A 19,469-nucleotide genomic window follows, 5' to 3' on the forward strand; every position below is an offset into this window, starting at 1 on the left:
GTGGCTGGGAATGTTCTGGAAAGCAGAGAATGATTCAGTGTATGCAAGGTTGCTGGGCAGAATCTCAAACCAGAAGAGGAAAACCCAAACCTGAAGCTACTGTAAACTTGAAGATACTAGTCTCAAAGTCATTCAAGCCATGTCCTGTGGATGCATGGACCCTGATTACAGCAAGCCGGTTCGGTAAATTTCATGGAGTATTGGAAAAAGTCTACTTTGTATTCCTTGTTTAAGCAGAAGAGGCAACCAATGGTGGTAGAAAGCAGGCTATGGAAGAAACTGCATTTAAAATATGAAAAACAAAACAGGGTTGTTGTGCTATAAGCACATTGTATTGTCCAAGAAAACCCAACTCCAGTGGAAGATGGCCCAGGGGAATAATAAAGCAAGAAAAATCCCCAAATAGGAAATAATGAAGGAGAAAGAATAAAACCTCAATAGAGCCATGGTGGGAAGAAAGGAACTTCCCAATACGAGAGCGTTCCCCAAAGTTGCTGCAAGAACAGTGAGCAGAAAACTGAATGGGAAAGCATTTCCGCATCCCGGGGGGGCATTCTTCTCCTTTAAGGAAGGGAGGCTGAATGCCAGCCAAGTCCCTAGCTAAAGCTCTAGAATTTTCTGAGGTTGTCTCTCTGCAAGCACAAAATCCTATTAGTGTGAATCGCAGTGTTTTCTGAGAAAACCTATAGATCCTAATTTTATTAATACTCTGCTGAGATGGTAACATCTGACTGCCTTTATGTTTGGTTTTCATACAAATACATATATTACATTCTCAAAATACCATGAAGCCTTGTATTTAAATACCAAGATGTCTTATCTTTCATGACAACATTTGACAGATAATTCAGAGTGAAACTGTAATGGAAGGAATGAGCCTAGATTAATTTAGAAAATAGTAAAAAAAAGAGAGAAAAGCAATCATTTGGCCAATTTCTGCACTCCTGTTTAAAGATAACGTTTAGTTAAATTAAACTCCATATTAGTCTGAAAAGAAGCTACTCCAGGTATTTCTGTCCAGAGGATAATAGTACCATCTAGTGTTCAAACAGTAAATTAAACACATCCACTCTGATTTGTAATCTGTTCCTACATGAATGGGAGAAACATAAACACATTTTTCTAATGGAACAGGAGGGCCTGAAGTGACAAGCCTACTGCACAGTAAAGCTTCACAAAATATTGGAAAGAATTGGGCCAGCTTCAGGACCCATTTGGGAGACAAGAGACAGGATATAAATGTACACATGAGCATTTTCATGTTGATTTTTTCAGCTTTACTGAAAGTTTGTCACATTCTTCAAGAAATGAAGGATGTAAACAAATATGTTTCAATCCTAAATACATGACTACAACTTTTCAACATAACCCATCTGTTCGTGAACATATTTCCTATAGTTTGGGCATGCTCCTGAAACCATCCTTGTCACTGGAGTTCCACATTACCTCAGCGGCTTGGAGCGCCCATTACTAACTTTGGTTGGTGCACTAACTATGCCCATTTCTGGATAGGGATAATCTAGCCATGGTGACTCATGCACTGGTAAGCTCACAATTAGACTACTGTAATGCACTCTATGAGGATCTGCTCTTATGCCTGCTTCAGAAGCTGCAGCTAGTGCAGAAGGCAGCAGCAAGGAAGCTCAGTGGAGTACCTAGCAATACACAGACTATACCTCTTTTAAAAGAACCGCATTGGCCGCATATTAGCTATTGAGCCATGTTTAAAGTTTTATTGTTGACAGTCAAAGCTCTAAACAACTCAGGACCAGGATACCTGGCTGGCTGCCTTTCTCTATATACACCAAATCAAATCCAGAGATCTTCCAATAAGGCCTTATTGGTCGTCCCACAACCAGCAGTCAGGTAGTGGCATGTACGCAGGCCTTCTTCTTAGTAACACCCACCTTCTGAAACACTCTTCCTCCCTTCAAGAGGAGGAAACATTTGTCGAGTTACAAATGCTGCTTGAAAACACATTTGTTTAGTCAGGCTTTCCCAGGCTTTTAATTGATCACGACACTCCTCTGTTTTATTGCTTCTGTTTGTAATGTTTTAAGGTATTCATTGTTTTATACTGGTCTTTATACTGTATGTGTTTCAACAGAATAAAAGCAGCTTTAATAAAATAAATAATATTTTTCTAAAGGATGTAAGCTCAAGCCAAGAGGAAATAAAAAGTAATTTTCATTTACTTCGCAAACTATGTATTCATATGGGTTCAATTATAATTTCAGTTACTGTGCAAACTATGTATTGATATGGGTTCAATTATACTGTGGGTCAATTTACAGTCTGGTTCACACATAACGCTAAGCCACTCTGGAAGATAAACCACCATGGGTTGTTTGTTTGCTCGCCAACCCATGTTACTCCCAACAGAAGACTGGGTGAGGAGCAGCTTGGCATGGCTTGTTTCCCCCTTAGTCCTTCAGCCCACTCCCCGCACATATCCCAGTGTCCTTTGAAGCACAATCCATCTTGTCTCCTCATCCCAGCCCTCTCCACACTCCGATCGCTACCCCTTTTTGGAGAACTTACTTTGTTTGCCATCTTAAAAAAAATCGGTGCTTCAGAAGTGCACAAATGGAGTCATTTATTTATTTATTTTGGTGGTGGTGGTGGTCAGCACAGATTTGGCTGTTTGCTAAGTGTAGTCTTGCCTGGTCAATTTCCTTATATGTTTCAGCTGTCAAAGGGAGCAGGGAAGTAGAGTAGGTAACATACAAGGACACTGACAAGACAAGGCTGTAAAAGGGCTAATTTGTGCACATTTGCAAAGGACCTGGTGAGAAATAATAATAAGAGGAAGGAGCAACCTGTTTGCGCAATTCAGAAACACTGAAAAAGGGTGAAAATGTGAATTAAGTAAATGCACCAAAAACAATATATCCCACTTGGCAATGCAATCCTCCTGGCTTTTAAGTCTAGAACTGACTCTACCCTTCCCAAACTTCCTCAAGTCTCCAGCTAGGCCCGAAATGGGAGTTATTGGTTCCCTGCTTTTAATTACAGAAGGGCCAGCAGCATGCTACTTAATTAAATGTAAAGTGAAAATTGACTTTATTTTGAGTATTCTAATGTAGTGTCCCCAAAATACTTACTACTTGTAACTTGCATGTGAAGTCAAGTGAAATTTTCAGACTTACAACACAACTTAGGTTAACATGTTAGCATTGCTGCTTTTTTGTATCTGAAATGTTACAAAGCAAGTTTTCATTTTCATGTGCACATCAAAAATATACATAATACATCTTCCTCATCTATATACCCCAAAATCTGCAGCATACTCATAGAATCATAGAATAGTAGAGTTGGAAGGGGCCTAAAAGCCCCCCCCCCCCCCCGGGCTCCTCTTGCTACACTCTGACTTTTCACTCAATAACTGTTGTGGGCCTCCCAGAGAGCTTTGGCTACTGGGCAGTATAGAAATGTAATAAACAGATAAATAAAATGTTGCCTTCATTAGTAAAATATTTCTTAATTTCAACAGGTTTAAGTAGACCACTGCAAAACATCCGAATGCTTTACATTCCTCTCTATTCTGAATAGCACTTTGTTAGGGAGACTAATTCACTAATGCAGCAGGAGTGTTGAATCTCAAGCCTGTGGCCAAATCCAGCCTTCTTGGGATTCCAATCCAGCCTGCTGGCTCCCCAGATAGCCCCGCCCCTTCCCCTGGCCCCACCTCTTTCCCTTCAACTGCCCATTGGTTAACACCCCAGTACTAAAGGATGCAATCTGACATGTAGATATACCATTAAAATCAACTGAAGTTTTAGTATTTATCTTGGAATGAACATAGTTAAAATTATGTCAATTAAGAATTATTCAGGTGTTCATGGTATGAATATGAGCCAGTAAAAGCTTTATACTTCTATTGTTTGTCAGCAATCATTTTGATTGTGTATTTCCATAGCACAAACTAGGAGTCTCCATTCCATCACCCTACATAAAAAGATACCAAACATGCTACCATAAACTTCATTTTGATACAGGAATGGCAGCCTCAAATGATGCTGTTATCTATACATTAAAAAGAGGTTACAGGCACTTATTTCTTCACAAGAAAAAACATACACAAAAACTGAAAATGGGCAAGGCAATTTGATAGTTGTTTTTAAACAAAGCTAAGAGGTCCTCTTAGATCATGCACTGTTAAGTATTTAAGAATGAACAAAGTAGAGCAACAGTGTACTATTTAATTACATCTCTTAATTAAGAGATTAAAAGATCAAACAGATGCAAAGTAGGATTATACTATATCATAGCTTCACAGTGGTACTAAGGGATAAAGTTAGATACTTGAGTTCTTTTTCCCTTTTGTGTTGAGATTTCCATAAAGGCTCTTAACTCAAAAGTGATGTCTGACAACGTGAAAATAAAGTCCATTGTTGCATTAAGTTTGAATTAAGATAAATGTGTTTGAATTAAGATAAATGTGTTTTAAATCATATCATGCCATAACAAACTTCCTTACACATAGTAAATGTTCAATGATAAGTAATTTCCAGGCTAGATTATCCTCATGTACATTTGCATTTAAATACAGCTCAGTTTGTAATGAAAGTAGATATAAAAATTATGTAGCATAAAAAGGAAATAATATCCAATTGACAAAGATATGCATCTGCCTGAGGGAGCTGGTTCAATGTAGAATCTCACAGGTTTGGAAAAAATATTGCAAGTATAGGAGCTAATCTTCTTCCAATTCCTTGAGCTCAAGGATGGAAACCTAACCACACATCAAGAACCAATTAATGTTGATGTCCTTTTAACTGGCAATTCTTGATGCTTTCCCTAACTATTGTTTTATGGTGTTAGCAATAAAGGCCACATGGTCATATCTATTCAGTATTGTGGCAGGTTAAAATAAGCACATTTGCCAAAACTATTGTGGACCAGAATAAAGGCTATGCAAGACATCTGAATTCTCTGCATTGCAGCTGATCTCTTCACCTAAGCCTAGCACACAGAACACTAGTATGAAAGGAAAAAGTGGCTATGCTAGAACCGTTCTCCTGGACATGTGCTTTTAATATGGCAAAACCTTCACATGCACAATCTAGAGGTGGCAAAAGGTGCACCAGCTCCTCTGTAGGGAATTCTTTCCTGTCAGGGATGGGACTAAGACTACAAATCCCAGCTTCCCAGATGCTGTCGCTGCTGAGTGAGCCATCTTTGGGAGGAGAAGGCAGCAGTGGGGAAGGTGGGTGCTCAAGGTGTGAATGATGTGAATGTGTTCATAGCTTGCTCAAGGTGCATGTTGAGCATGCCTTGCTTGACCCACACCAATTTGCCAGAAAACAAACATGGGTGGTTGCTTTCCCTATTTGATTGCTTACAAATTGTTAGTGACCAGCATCAAAATTGAGCTAAGGAATATTTTGGAGGGGGGAGATTAGAGATTAAATATGTACAAGAGAAATATGCAGCTTTATTTCATTTAATTTCCCATTTGCCCAACAGCCAAGGCTCTCTGGGTGTTTTACAAAACATAATATAAAAAAACTTTAATATATATTTTTTTAAAATAATAATTTACCAAAATCTAATAAAACAACTGAAATCCTAACATATGCCATCAAATGCCTGGGAGTAGAGGACAGTATTAACATGTCACTAAAAAGTATGATAATGTTGGTGCCAGGTAGAACTCAGTGGGGAGATTATTCCACCATCAGGGGCTACCACTGAGAAGGTCATCTTCTTCGTTGCCATCAACTGAGCCTCCCTTTGAGGAACCATTCAAAGGAGGGCCTCAGGACAGGTGCTCTATCAGGTATTCTGGTACCAAGCTGTGTAAGGATTTATAGGTCACAAACAGCATCTTGAATTGGGCTTGGAAATGTAGAGAATGTTATATGCTGAGACCTCCTGTTCCCTTTTATCAATCTGGCTGCTCCACTTTGCACAAGCTGCAGCTTCCGAACCATCTTCAAAGGCAGCCCCATGTAGTTATCAGAGCACAGACTATTGAAGTTAGGTTATCCTTGTCCAGTCGGGGCATAGGTGGGCCACCAGCCGAACCTGGCAGAAAGCACTCTGTGCCACCGAGGCCACCTGAGCCCCAAGTGACAATGATGAGTCTGGGAGAACCCCCCAAGCCACAACCCTGCTCCTTCAAGGGGACTGCAACCCCATCCAGAACAGGTTCAACACCTTATTTCCAATTAGAAGATTCACCCACCACTGTAAAACTGAAACACATATACTGAGTTCAGGAAAGGAAGAAAAATGTATCACTATGAGGCATGTTTTACGAAGGAGATACAGACATAAGAAGCCATGATGAATCAGACCAAAGGCCTATTTTTTTTATTTTTTTGCACAGTGGCCAACCAGCTGCTAGTGAGAAGGCCACATATAGGACATGAGTATAACAGCACCTTCCTGCTCATATTCCCCAGCAACTGGTATCCAGTATTAAGACTAGTAGCCACTGAGATCCTTATCATGTATGAATTTGTCTAATGTCCTTTTAAAGCCACCCAATTTGGATGCTGTCACTAGTTCTTGTGATCGGGAACTCCATTGTTTAACTATGTGCTGTCTGTCTCATTATTTCCCACACTTTACATCCCCGCAAATACCTTACTTCCATGCCTGGCACAGCCTGGGCATGGGGAAGCTATTGTGTGTGTGTGTGTGGGGGGTGTTTGGGAGACCAGGTGGGAAGGTACAGCATAGGCAGCCTCCCCATGGTGCCACAGGAGAGGGGAGGGGAAATCTGAGCTCATATATTGGCTCTCGCCCCTCTCCTCTTCGAAGCACAGCTCCCTCCCTGTAGGCAGTGTGGGCTCGCTGGTTGTCCTTTCAGAGGCCCAGTAGGCATTTTTTGCTCATAATCTGTCATTGGTTATGAGGTCTTTTTTGCCTACTTCACACTGTAAGACAGGTGGGGAGAATAATTAGGTTGATTTGCAGCATTAACGATTTGATCACATTTGCTAAAAGGCAGGTTTGTGCGGGCATCTTGAGCGGGTTAGGGTCAGTGAGCATTCAGAGGCATCGTTGCAGTGATGGGTAATGCCTGAGGCTCCCCAGCTGCGAGTTTTATGGCCAAGCTGGTAGAGATAAGGGTTACTTTTGAGGCCAATCTTCCTCATCCACTCAAAGCTTTACGGTGCAAGGGGTGTGTGTGACATGGAAGGCCTCCCTACCCCAAAAGGGGAAGCCTGGGAGATGGTGAACATTGAGGCGCCAGTCTCAGTCTGTGAATGTCTCGTCCAATAAAACCATGGCAGGAGGCCATATTAGAGAAGATGCCTGCTTAGGTTTACCCTTTCTGCAGATCTATTGATAAATGTGGACCTGTTTAAATCCCAACTTTGTGTCTGCCACGTTATTTCCCACACTCCACATTCCCACAGAGATAGATGTTTTCATATTACACTGAAAGTGTACTCTTGGGGGCCAGAATGATGCCATTTGCATTGTGTGTGTGTGTGCGTGTGTGTGCATGTGCTTGCATGCATGTGCGTGCTTATATATAATTATTTAGAATTATTCTTTCCTTCAGTAAGTATTCCCTTTTAACTTAAGCTTATTTGAAAACTAAAGAGTGGAATAGATTCAGTTTTGGAGAAAGATCTCATTCTCTGGGATAGAGGTATTTCAATTGCTAAGACTAAGGAAAAAGCATATATATTTAAAACGGGGCTTCAATATATAAATCAAATTCAGGCCAAACAACTAAGTGCTAAGTTTACCTCAATCAGTAATGTTCCACTGAAGGTGACTAGACTTCATTGAAAACTTTTGATATGAGGGGATATGAAAGCATTGTCTGTTCTTTTTACTATCTGTAGAGTACTATCTGACTATGCCCTTAGTCAATGCCGCAGTTCACCCAACGTACTTGAGTCAGCAAGGACAGATGGCAAGGGGGTGTGCCAACTCCTCAGCAGAATGTTCTCCCCTGCTCAGATCTAGGACTACAAGTCCCAGCATCCCCAGTGAGAATATACTATTTCACCAACAAAGGGGCCGGGGGGGGGGGGGGAAGGGTGCGGCAGAGGCAGTAAAGATGGGCACAATGTTCCATTATACTAAGAGATGAACATACAAGTGTGAAATGGCTTTAATCTGAGATTATGTGATAAACCAAGTATTATTTATTTCAATTTATTCTTTTGTCTTACTTCTTTTGACTGCTTGGCAAGTAGAAGTAATTTCAACATTGCTTTGGATACAATCAACTAGTTGCTTCTGCTATAAAACTGTCAATTGCATAAAATGAAGTAACACTAATTTGAACAGGGTTTTGCAAGGGAGAAGGTTCGTTTCTATCCTTTACCTTGACTGAGTGATTACAAACAGGGATTTTATAAACCCATAAAACATCAGACAAATCCAACAAAACCAGCTTAGAAGCAGCAGCACCCCCTAAAAAGTCCTAAGAATTGAAAAGGCTTTAGCCAATTGCCAAACATGGGAGAACCATGTTGGCAAACTTCTTTGAGCAGTATTTTCCACAACAGAAGTGCCATAATGGAAAAGGTCCTACTCATAAATATCAGCAAAGCCTCACAATTCCCTGAGGAAATATCGGCACATATATGTATATGAAATCAAAAATTTGCCTTATATTTTGAGTGACATCCATGCTCAAGAGTGCATTGTCAATCAGTTCTTACCTCATTGTCTGATTCCACAAGTACTTGATCATATTCACTAAGGGCTACTAGAAACATAATGGAGGTGACATTTTCAAAGCAGTGTATCCATTTTCTTCGTTCTGATCGCTGGCCCCCCACATCCACCATTCTGAAATAATAGCAAAATCAACAGAGGTCAAGAAGCAAGATATAAAAAGTGTGATTATAGATATTCTTATGTAGTATTATATTATTTACATTCCTGAAATCAATTTGAATGACAACAGATCACATTAACTATACACTGGCATTCCATTAATGTTTTAAAAGAAAGGTATAAATTCTGATTTATCACTCAGTTACAAGAGGAGTATCAGACTAATGAGGCATCCAGTCTGTAGTAACTCAGTAACAGCCTAATATAGCTGAATATAACTGCAATGAGGTTATTCCACATTATATCATTGAGAGATGCAGTCTTATGATTTAAAGAAGCCTGAACATAAATACTTTGTCTAACTATGGAAAATACTTAGTCTATAGAAATATTTGGCATCAGATACTGACACCTATCTTGCATGGTCTTGAGATGTCTTTTAAAAGTGAATGCTGGTTTATACAGGATTCTGACAACTAATGCAACTATCCAAAGCTTGGGGAGTGTCTGGACTAAAAGTTCACAAGTTGTCCACTCCATAGCTGCATTTGCATGTATTAGTACATGGATGAGCCTATGTGAGCCTTAGGCATGTACATTCTTTCCCCCGTGTTGCATCCACAAAGGAGATAAAAAGCTTCTGCATCAGTTCTCAATTAACCACAGTTTAGCATTAAATCCCCACCCTAAACTGTGGTTAACTATGGTTTACTAAACAAGCCTGTTTCATAAACCATAGTTTAAAGTTGACTTGTTTTAATAAAGTATAGTTAAGACTAACAACAGTTTGTCTGGGTCTGGATATCATGACAAGTTGTAGTTAGTCAAACAGAGAAAGCTTCTGAAGTCCTTTTTGCTGCTGCACCAGAGGAGAAGGGATGAGCATGCAAGACAGTTATTTAGTATTATGTGTGAACACTGCAACACTGAAAGTCCAAAATTATATGCACAATATGAAATATTTTTAAAGAGATACTAACAACCCAAATGCATTTTAAAACAATTCTATAAAAATATCTAAATGGGGAAACCATGAATTTTGGAATAGAGCTGATGGAGAAAAAATATGGACACAACTGGCAAAGTCCAGTTTTGTTTCCTAGACTGTATTTCATATATAGAAATTAAAGAATGAATATTATTTATTTTGAATGGCTAATGTATTCAATCAGAATTTCCATTTTTGTTGAAAATTGTTAGTATCCCACATATCACTGAGCAAGGGACTTAATCCATTACTGTTAGTTCAAGTAAACAGTAAAAAAGCCTTTTGTAGAAGATTTTATAAATACATTATAGCTAATTATAACTATAACAATTTAAAAAATCCAAAGATGAAGCTTTCTGCCTGACATGGTAAACAGTCTGCTCCTTTTCAAACTGCTTATGATAATCTTTTGAAGTATTTTAAATAGGGACAGCTAATGACAGCATAATAAGGCCCCCAGGTACTGAGCCAGCCAAGTGCAGGGCCAAGTGGGGGGATCTGATGGGAGCCCAATCAGGGTAGAGCAAGATATGGTATTGTGAGGAGGACTTGCCAGGTAAGGGGAACACAGCCCAGACAATTAACAGCTGTGCTGTGTTCCAGTCCTCCCCACAACCGCATATATGTTGGTTCTCCTTTCAGTCAGCCCTCAGGTCTGCAGATGCTGCTTTTAAAGGCTAGATTGGTGCATAATAAGATCCCCTTCATTCACAACTTAATTGTGAATAAGGGAGCCGATCTGGCATGTATAACTGAGACCTGGGTGGGTGAGTAGGGAGCGGTCAGTCTCTCCCACCTACCCCCACTGGGGTACTTGGGTAGACCTGAGGGCCGGGGAGGGAGTGTTGCTGTGATCTATAGGAGCTCCATCTCCCTCTGCAAGCTCCCTGTCCCTGTGACTACCCTGTGTTTGTACCTTGTGTTGGGTCAGCAGGACAGATCAGGGATTCTGTTGCTGTACCACTCATCCCACTGATCAACGGACTCCCTAGGTGAGCTGACAGAGGTGGTCTCAGGTGCACTGCTGAGATCCCCCAGACTGTTGGTTCTGGGGGATGTCAACATTCACGTCAAGGGCACCTTATCCAGGGCAGCTCAGGATTTCATGGTCTCCATGACAACTGTCCCCAACATGCCACCAGCCCAACACATATAGCAGGGCATACTCTAGGCCTGTTTTTCACAACTGGACATGACGGTGGTGATCTGAAAGTGGGGGACTTCACATCAGTCCCTTTACCATGGTCAGACCACTGCTTGCTGAGGTTTAGACTTACAGCAGCTTTCCCCTCTGCAAGGGTGGGGGACCTATTAAGATGGTAAGCACCTGGAGGCTAATGGATCCAGATGGTTTCCAAAGGGTTCCGGGGAGTTCCTGATAGGGCTGGCATTCCTGTCAAAACCCTGGTTGATCTGTGGAATGCAGATATGACCCAGGTGGCTGACACGATTGCTCCTGAGCGCCCTCTCCTGAGAAGAGCTCATACAGCTCTATGGCATACCCCAGAGCTGAGAGTGATGAAACAAAATAGGAGACAGCTTGAGTGCAGATGGAGAACAACTCCTAGCGGATACAATCAAACACTGTAAAGTGCCTATGGTAAGGCATATTCAGGGGCACTGAGGGCAGCAAAAAAGCAATACCTTGCTGCCACTATCAAATCATTAATCTGCCACCCAGCGTAGCTTTTCAGAGTTGTCTGGGTACAAGCTGGCCCCAAGGACATTGTAGAATCATCTGAGGCCCGCTGTAATATATTTGCTAGGCACTTCCAGAATAAAATTTTTGGCATCCGCCAGGAGGTTAACAGAGCATAGACAACTGAAGCCAGGTTATCCCTGTCCAGATAGGGGCATGGCTGGGCCACCAACTGAAATTGGTAGAAGGCTGCGACAATGGACTGGATGAGGGCTATTAAACTGAAACCCAATCCAGATAAGACTGAGATGCTGTTAGTGGGTGGTTCTTCTGACTGGATGGAGGGTGTTCAACCTGTTCTGGATGGGGCTGCACTTCCCCTGAAGGAGCAGGTTCATAGCTTGGGGGTTCTCCTTGAGGCTCAGAGTGCCTTCTACCAATTTCAGTTGGTGGCCCAGCTACGCCCCTATCTGGATAGGGATAACCTGGCTTCAGTTGTCTGTGCTTTGGTAACTTCCAAGTTAGATTACTGCAATGCACTCTATGTGGGGCTGCCTTTGAAGATGGTTTGGAAGCTGCAGCTGTGAAAAATACAGTGGCCAGATTAATAATGTGGGCCGGGAGGTCAGTGGCCAGCTTGCATTGGCTGCCTGTATGTTTCCGAGCCCACTTCAAGGTGCTGGTTTTAATCTATAAAGCCTTACGCGGCTTGGAACCATAATACCTGATGGAACCCCTCTCCTGACATGAACCTACCCATACACTACACTCAACATTTAAGGTCCTCCTTTGGGTGTCTATGAGGGAAGCTTGGAGGATGACAATAAGGGAGAGGGCCTTCTCAGTGGTGGCCTCCCAATTATGGAACGATCTCCCTGACGAGGCCCACCTGGCGCCAACATTGTTATCTTTTCGGCGCCAGGTCGACTTTTCTCTTCTCCCAGGCATTTAACAGCACATTGATTGACCCCTGGGTAAGAGTTCAAAGTTGTTTTTAAATGTATATTGTCTTTGTATGTTGTCTGTTTTTATCCTTTTAAGGTTTTAAATTTTGTACATCGATGTTTAATGTTTAATGTTTTAATCTTTGTAAACAGCCCAGAGAGCTTTGGCTATGGGGGCAGTATAAAAATGTAACAACAACAACAACATAAATGCAGAGGTTTCCATTCACTGAGAACTCATTATTTTTAAAGTTGATTCTCTAAAGACAAAAGACAAGGTAGAATTTGCAGGCAAGGTTTTATATGAGCAGCTGGATGCAATTTACTATATAAATTTGCATATGTATATGTACGGAGGACTGGTTTTCATTTTTAAAAATTAGGTGCTCATGTTCAATTTATATATAAGTTGTATTCATACATTAATACAAATACAAGCACATCATTTCTTTCTTAGTGGTTAAGCGAGCAACAAATCACTCTCTCTTCTCTCTCCCACTCTTGAACCATGTAAACTATGAGCCAATTCATACTGAATTGAGATGGTGAAGATCTCGGGGTGAGAACGGTTTACCTGAATTTGCACCTGTGTGGATATTGCTGCTTCTATTAAGCAAAACAACAAACAAGCAAGAAGGGGGGAGGGAGAGGAGAAAACTCTTCCAAGTTAGTATTTTCTACTGTTGTGCTGAAAATTTGTTCCACATTTTTTTTCAACATCTGTCATTCAATTTTATAGAAAATAAAATTAATTTGATTCCCCCACCCAAAGAACAACTCTCATAGGTATAGTGCAAGGCTCTTGTTCTTACCTTAGTTACTAGGTGAATGAGGACTGTGTCTTATTTTCACTGTACAATCATCTTTCTGGCAATCTACAGCCACCCTGGTTTCTTGAGCTTCAATTAAAGCCCAGGAGAAGATATCATGGTGTAACTCCTCCTTTTCAAGATTAGGATGTGGGGCAGCCAGAATGGTTACAGAGCGATAGAGAGATTATAATAGAAGAAAAAAGCCCCATACATCACACTTGCAATGACAAGGTAAACTCAAAAACAACACCAAAAGAAATCCTAAAGCACCCTGAGAATGAGGCAGAAAATCAGAAGCCTCTTCCACAGGAAAACAGACATTTTCAGAAACTGGAGGACAGATTTTGGCACAACACTAGTATTACATTTGGTTATATTTCACATTCCTGGAGTAATACATAAAATAACTGAAACATCGAGGAAAAAAAGCATTCTTTTCAGACCTGAAAATGACGCTTTGTAAGTCAAATGGATATTCAATTATTCCTGTTGTCGGGACTCGAACTCTAAGCACATCTTGTTGGGTGGGCAGGTAGCCAGAATCTGCTATACGGTCCAAGTCGTTAAGATAACTGTAGACAGGAAAGAAAAAGCCGGAATGAAGATAGGGATACTATAATCCCATTGAAGGAAGGAACAGTGTGAAGATGAAGAAAGAAGAGGGTAAAAATGTAGCAATTTGTAATGGGATGAGATTAATTATTAAAAAACTGTTGCAAAACCAGGAATTTTGACACCAAGATCTACAGAACCTGGGTAATTTATTTTTCTTTCTTTTTTATCAGTTGTGACTAAAAATTGTGCAATTCTTCTCAGAATGTTCAAAACCTCAGAGAAGACAACTGAAAACAAGTTGTCCTATCATGGTAAATACCAACTTTCACCGTGTGCATGTGTCTGTGTGTCGGGTGTTATTTGATATGTTTAACGTCAAATAGGCATGATAAGATCAACACTGGGTATACATAAAATGACAACTGGTCCAGAGTGCTGACTGCAATGTATAGATTGGGTGATAATCTTGTACAGAATGCAACCACAATTCTTTATTACACAGAACTCTAGTCTACTATGTTTAATAGGTGTATAACTAGTGGTGAATTAAGAAACAGTAACAATTTATTTAACAGTGTTCTTTAAAATATGCTCTTAAAAAACAGAACTGAAATTGGGAGGTACCCTAATCAGGAATGCAGCTTTCTTGTAGTAGATCCCGATAAAAATGAAAGCTTTCTGGAAGACACTGATTAAAAGAAATACTTTTCTGGCAGCCAGTCACAACTTACAGCAGCCACGATGACACACATTAAATTACTCAAGGTAGAGGGTGAGAAAAATTCCTGGATGTGTAATTCTGTGAATATGCACCACTGTGTTTTCACTATATTCTTATATACTGACACTTAAAAACTAATTAAAGTTATTCTGGCAGGAACAGTAGGGTGGGTGGATGGATACTAAAAAGAATCAAGTATACATTTGTTTCCTGGTGGGTTTTTGTTTTTTTGGTATTTATTAGGTCCTGACTGTATTTCAGTTCAACCTGCCAGTTAACACCTAGCACCAGCACCTGGCATACATGGGCAACTGGTGGGGGCACTTGCCCTGGCAGGGCCTACCAGGACTGTCACCACCTTGCCTGGGTTCCTGCTCACATGCCTGAAAGATTTACCCAGCATGGGTGCTGTTGGGATACAAGTGGCTCCTCAATCAAATCAACACTTGTGGCCACCATAGGACAACTCACACAATGCAAGACTAGTAGCTGCTTGGCTCCCAAAAGAACTCATGCTATGCTGGGTAAGCCAGTTTGGAAAACTAGTGGCTGCAGCACCACCAAGGAGGCCCAAGTAATGGCTGCTGTCAATGCCAGAAATAATGGAAACCCAGTGGTTTCTTAACCATTTGTCATCAAAAAATTCCAGGATGATGTACAAAGCTGTGAATAAGCTATTCTGGCTGCCAAGTTCTATACAAACTGATGCTTCTGGGTTGTCTTTAAGGGTAATTAATCAAGTGAGATAAGTAAACTGTTAAAAAGCAACAATATCCCCCCTTCCTCGCAAAACCCTGATAATACACCTTATCTCTACAGACCAAAACCATACAGTTATTAATTAATGCAAGGAAGCATAACCAAAGTGTATAATCATTTCATTCAATATCAAAAGTAACCAAACACATTTTTACCATAGGTCTTCTCTCTCTCTCTCTCTCTCTCTCTCTCTCTCACACACACACACACACACACACACACAAACACATATATGCACACTCCAAGCTTCTCACACATATTCACAATGTAAAATACTACAGTGATCCTACCAATTCAGGGTCGTGCTCATGACCTTTGCCAAACCAAAAATAAGAGGGGTGTGTGTGTGTGTAACTGAATGGAGCCAGGTCAAGAGTATGTCCTGAAGAATGTGTCGGCCTGACAATGTACTGAGACAGCCCAAGTAGTTGTCATGGTGGCCAGAAATTCCTGAGCTGGCCTTTCTAATAGTCATGACTATTCAAATACCCCAGGACAAGCATCTTCTGATTTTCCAACACCACAGTCGAGACCACTTCAGCCAGGAAGATTGGCAGGCACTGGGGTGGTTGGTATACTAGCAGAATCCCTAACCGGGATGTGTTCTCTGGCACAGCACAAGGCATGAAAACTCAAACCAAGCACTCATTACACTGGTTTCCTAGTGAGGAAGATGGATTCCTTAAAGGTGACAGCAACCTTCTGTCCTCAGCCTTCCAACTTATGTTGTTGCTCTATGGTATCCAGGTGCACAAAGCTGGCATAGACTGACTCCTCCCAGTTCATCCACTAAGGAGTGATGAATATGATTCCTGCTCATCATACTTGGCTGCAGCAATTGTGTTATTCTCATAACTGGTGCCCAGATGGATCTTGTTTATCCTCGACCCACCCCAGCTGCTAAACATTGCTCTGCATATAGTATTGTTTCTGTCTGTTAGATGAAATCACTGAGAGCAACATTTATCCCAAGCAACAACAAAACTTGATGTATGGGAAAAGTCTAACTGTTAAATTTGAAGTACCATTCAATTTTAATCCAGCCAATTTATTCTTTTAAGAAAAGACTTGCTAGCTGTCAATGGGTCATTTCAAATTTGCATATATTTAAAATAAACTAACCTTAATTTAGGAATACCAGTCTATTTACCAAGACTGAAACACAATTCATTATAAATTTTCCACTATTAAATATTTTCCCTAAAGCTCAATATTATGAAATTGATTGAAGATCAACTATTATAAGGAATCAGTTTTTACATTTTTCCAATCTCAATTTAAGCCAAGCTTTTGTGTATTGGTGGTGGGATATCACCGTTTTCTTGGAGGATGATATCCTTGCACATACTTTAAAACTATTTATATCAAATCAATGACTATTCTAATGCTTTTAAGAGCACAACCCTAGGCATGCTGGCTCGGAGCGACAGGTCTTTTTTCAGTTTAAAGATGCATAGAATTGCACACTAAATTATTTTAATGCATGTAACAGTGCAACCCTATGCATGTCTAGTGAGAATTGAACCCCACAGAATTTTATGGGATTTGCTCCCAGGTAAATATGAATAGGATTGCAGCCAAAATGGATGCCAGAAAGCTTCTATTTTTAGGGTAGACTGAACTCAGTTCTTATGACATATACAGAAAACACATACAGAAGATTAAATCAGTTTTATTCTGGATTAAATAGTGGGAGTACTTCTTCATAGTTAAACTATGTAGTGATGGCTGCCAACTTAGATGGCTTTAAAAGGTAATTAGACAAATTCATGGAAGATAAGGCTCTATCAATAGCTACTAGTTATGTTGGCTATGTATTACTTTTAGTATCAGAAACACGATGACTCTGACTATCAGTTGCTGGGGAACAAGAATGGGAGGGTACACTGTTATTATAATTTCTTAGACACCTTTCTCAAAAAAAGTCTATTGCATTCATGTCCTGCTTGTGGCTTCCCATAGGCATCTGGCTGGCCACTAAGAGAACAGAATGGTGGGTAGATAGTCTAATACAGCAGGACATTTCAAATTTTCTTAAATCATAATCCCCTACTTCTGTTTGCATAATAACCAATACATTAGAATCTACACTTTATTGACATACATGCACTGTAAGGAAAGGTGATTATGACAGATAGTTAAGTGATAAGACTGTTATAAATAAGCCCACAAAAGTTACTTTTCTAGGAAAAAACATTCTTAGCCTACTGTGGACTGGCAGAGGAGGCAGAGAAAACTGTCTCACCACTGCGTTTCTTCCTTTCTCTTGCAACCTCCTTGGTTTCTAAACGGGACAGAGGACTGATGGGAGTGCTGAGACCTTCCTCACTCAGCCTGCTCACTTGCCTGCATTCAGTTCCTTGTTGCCCATGGCCTCCAGGCAAGTGCAAGGTTGTGATAAGTAGACTACGTTGCGTGAGTTTGAATATGTTCCCCCAGACAAGTGTAAAAACAAACAAATCGAACCACCTAAAATGGCTTCTCCTGGTCTTCTCTCCCACAGTAAATTAACTGCGTATTTCAAACTCAAGTGCTCTTTCGTGGCAAAAGTTTGTGAAGATGGATTTTACAATGCAACTAGATAAAGGAACATATACATCAGTGAGAGAATGAAACTACAGGTTGTAGCCCGTAAATGCTATTGACACTTAGGAGACTGGACGCTACATGGAATAAAGAGCTTGGTGAGCAAAGAAATCTGTTTGATTAGGGAACACCTGAAAACGACTTGCTCAAATAGACAGCATGCATAACTCAAGTTAAGTCTCTTTTAACCCACACTGCCAACCCATGCTCCCTCCCTCTCACATTGCAGTCCCCAGGGAGCACGCCCTTCATTTAGTAAACCTTGAAGCTCTGTTCATAGGTTCACATACTTTTTCTGTATTCCACAGTACCTTGTCTTCACTGATTAGAAGTATTTATTCATGATCAAAGGTAGGGTAGCAATGGACTAATGATGTTAGCGGTAAGTAAGCAAAGGCCTAATTGGGGGTGGGGGCTTGCACAATGGAGGAGAAGTAATGATTTGTGACTTGCTTTTGGGTCAGCTTCATGTTTCATTTCTACAGCAAAGAGTTCAAAGTCAGGCACAACATATTCATTCCTCCTGTCAGTTCACCATGAAAGGCCAGATGCCCAGCACATAATTTGGCATCCTGAAAAATACCAGTTTTCATTCTTGCCAAGGGGGCGGGGGGAAGCATGTTGATTGTGTAAGCTGAAAATTCAGAAACCAAAACAGAGTTTCCGTTCGTTAGATGGGGTGGTGGGATATCTGTCCCATGCAGGCCCTACAACAATTGAATCTTTGTTGTAGGATAAAGTACTGTTTACAAACATTAGGGTATTTTTATGCTGATTTGCTTTCTTTATGAAAAAATGTCTAAGGACAAAGTGCCTCTGAGCATATGCAGTGCACTTTTCCTCACAGGAAGCAGCTTTTTCAGAGGCAGCTCCAGCATGCTCTGGACGAAAAGCTCTCTCGCCAGACCTCCCCCTCCCTGGTTGCCCCTTTGGTTACTTCTTTGTTATCATTTATATGAGATCACAGATAGTGCTCCATCATGGGGTTCACTTATTTATTTAAATGACAGAATTGGAGTGGAAAAGAAAACTTTGTAGATGGAAGGTAACTGGTGATAGGATCTCTTCAAAGCCATGGAGACTCAGCTCTCCTCCATAGTTTAACAGAGTTGCTAGGATTATTATTATTATTATTGACAGCGCAAGTCTATAAATGTTTCCTCAGAAGTAAATCCTACTGTATTCAATGGAGCTTGCTCCCTGTTAAGTGTGCACAGGATTGCAGCCTAAGGGACTCAGCCACAATACAAAGGCAAAAATCTAAAGGACTTCTTTCAGAGAAAATGTTTAGGAAGGAAGCATTACTGTGAAATATACAATGATTTATCTTTCAGAAATCTTAAATGCAGGACACAGCTTTCCCACTCCAAAATGCACTTTGCGGCCACTTTTATTCTGGCACCATCACTGAGCTTTTTTAAAGGGCAGGCTGCTTTTAATCTCCTTCATGCCCCACCCTTCTGTCAAGGGTGGTATTTCTCAGCTTACCCAATTTGGCCTCACTGCAACACTTGTGAGGCACATTGGACTGAGAGAATGTGAACAGTCGCCCACTGAGCTTCACAGTTGAGTGGAGATTTGGACTTGGGCCTCTCTGGTTCAAGCCCAACGCTCTATACACTTAAATCACATCGGCTTTGTGTTAAGCCTCTCCTCCCGTGAAGATCTCATTTTTCAAAGCATGCATCTTAGGGGAAAGTAGGAAAAC

General features: G+C 40.7%; 1 protein-coding gene across 1 annotated transcript in view; it reads right to left on the reverse strand.

Moving 5' to 3' along the window:
- LOC134400791 (guanine nucleotide-binding protein G(q) subunit alpha) overlaps positions 1–19,469 on the reverse strand; it is a 120,071-nt gene that overhangs the window by 13,776 nt on the left and 86,826 nt on the right. The window contains exons 4-5 of the mRNA XM_063129367.1: positions 13,584–13,712; positions 8,640–8,769 (exon numbers count right to left, since the gene is read on the reverse strand). Of these exons, the coding sequence (XP_062985437.1) occupies positions 8,640–8,769; positions 13,584–13,712 (259 nt within the window). The remainder of the gene's footprint in view (positions 1–8,639; positions 8,770–13,583; positions 13,713–19,469) is intronic.

This window comes from Elgaria multicarinata, chromosome 6 (assembly GCF_023053635.1).
Source record: "Elgaria multicarinata webbii isolate HBS135686 ecotype San Diego chromosome 6, rElgMul1.1.pri, whole genome shotgun sequence".
NCBI classification, from domain to species: Eukaryota; Metazoa; Chordata; class Lepidosauria; order Squamata; family Anguidae; genus Elgaria; species Elgaria multicarinata.